At 34.6% G+C, this 1,027-nt stretch overlaps 1 protein-coding gene across 1 annotated transcript; it reads left to right on the plus strand.

Moving 5' to 3' along the window:
• Positions 1-10: 10 nt before the first annotated feature.
• On the plus strand, positions 11-817 carry TRIADDRAFT_29146 (uncharacterized protein; the record flags this gene model as incomplete). Its single annotated transcript, XM_002115282.1, has 1 exon — positions 11-817. A coding segment is annotated over one exon (807 nt), but the record flags the coding sequence as incomplete, so codon positions are not given.
• Between the last annotated feature and the right edge of the window lie 210 nt (positions 818-1,027).

Here is a 1,027-nt window from a genome sequence, read left to right on the forward strand (position 1 = left end):
CTTTAGCCGTAATCATCCTGATGTTGCCAAATTATATAGCAATCTAGGAGATCTGTATGATAAACAAGGCAAGCATAAAGAGAGTATTTCTATGTATGAGAAATCTCTCAAAATTACATTGTTAGTCTTTGGTTCCAAGCATCCCGATGTTGCCAAATCATATAACAATCTAGGAAGTGTGTATGATAATCAAGGCAAGTATGAAGAAGCTATTTCTATGTATGAGAAATCTCTCAAAATAACATTGTTAGTCTTCGGCCTTAATCATTCGGATGTTGCCAAATCATATAACAACATGGGAGCTGCATATAGACATCAAGGCAAGCATGAAGAGGCTATTTCTATGTATGAGAAGTCACTAAAAATTATATTGTCAGTCTTTGACTGCAATCATCTCGACGTTGCAGTATTATACAACAATCTGGGAATTTTGTACTTAGATCAAGGCAAGTATGAAGAAGCTATTCATATGTACGAGAAGTCTCTCAAAATTAGATTGTTAGCCCTTGATCATAATCATCCCGATATTGCTAATTCGTATAATAACATAGGAGAGGCATATAGACATCAAGGCAAGCATAAAGAGGCTATTTCTATGCATGAGAAGTCACTCAAAATTCAGTTATTAGTCTTTGATCATAATCATCCCGATATTGCTGCATCGTACAACTATATAGGAGAGGCATATAGACATCAAGGCAAGCATAAAGAGGCTATTTCTATGTATGAGAAGTCACTCAAAATTAAATTGTCGCTCATTGATCACTATCATCCCGATGATGCTGCGTCATACACAATTTATAAAATATGTATTTAGATTAAGGCAAGCATGAAGAAGCTTCTTCGATGTAAGGGAAATCACTCAAAATTCAATCCTCAGTTCTTTATCACAATTATTCTGATTTTGTCAAATCATATAACAAGATGAAAGTTGCATATAATAATCAGGGCAAATACGAACAGGTTATGTCTGTCCTGGAGAAATCATTCAAAATTTTAACTGTCAGTTTTGATCTCAACTTTTGCG

This window comes from Trichoplax adhaerens, genomic scaffold (genome assembly GCF_000150275.1).
Source record: "Trichoplax adhaerens TRIADscaffold_10 genomic scaffold, whole genome shotgun sequence".
Classification (NCBI taxonomy): domain Eukaryota; kingdom Metazoa; phylum Placozoa; class Uniplacotomia; order Trichoplacea; family Trichoplacidae; genus Trichoplax; species Trichoplax adhaerens.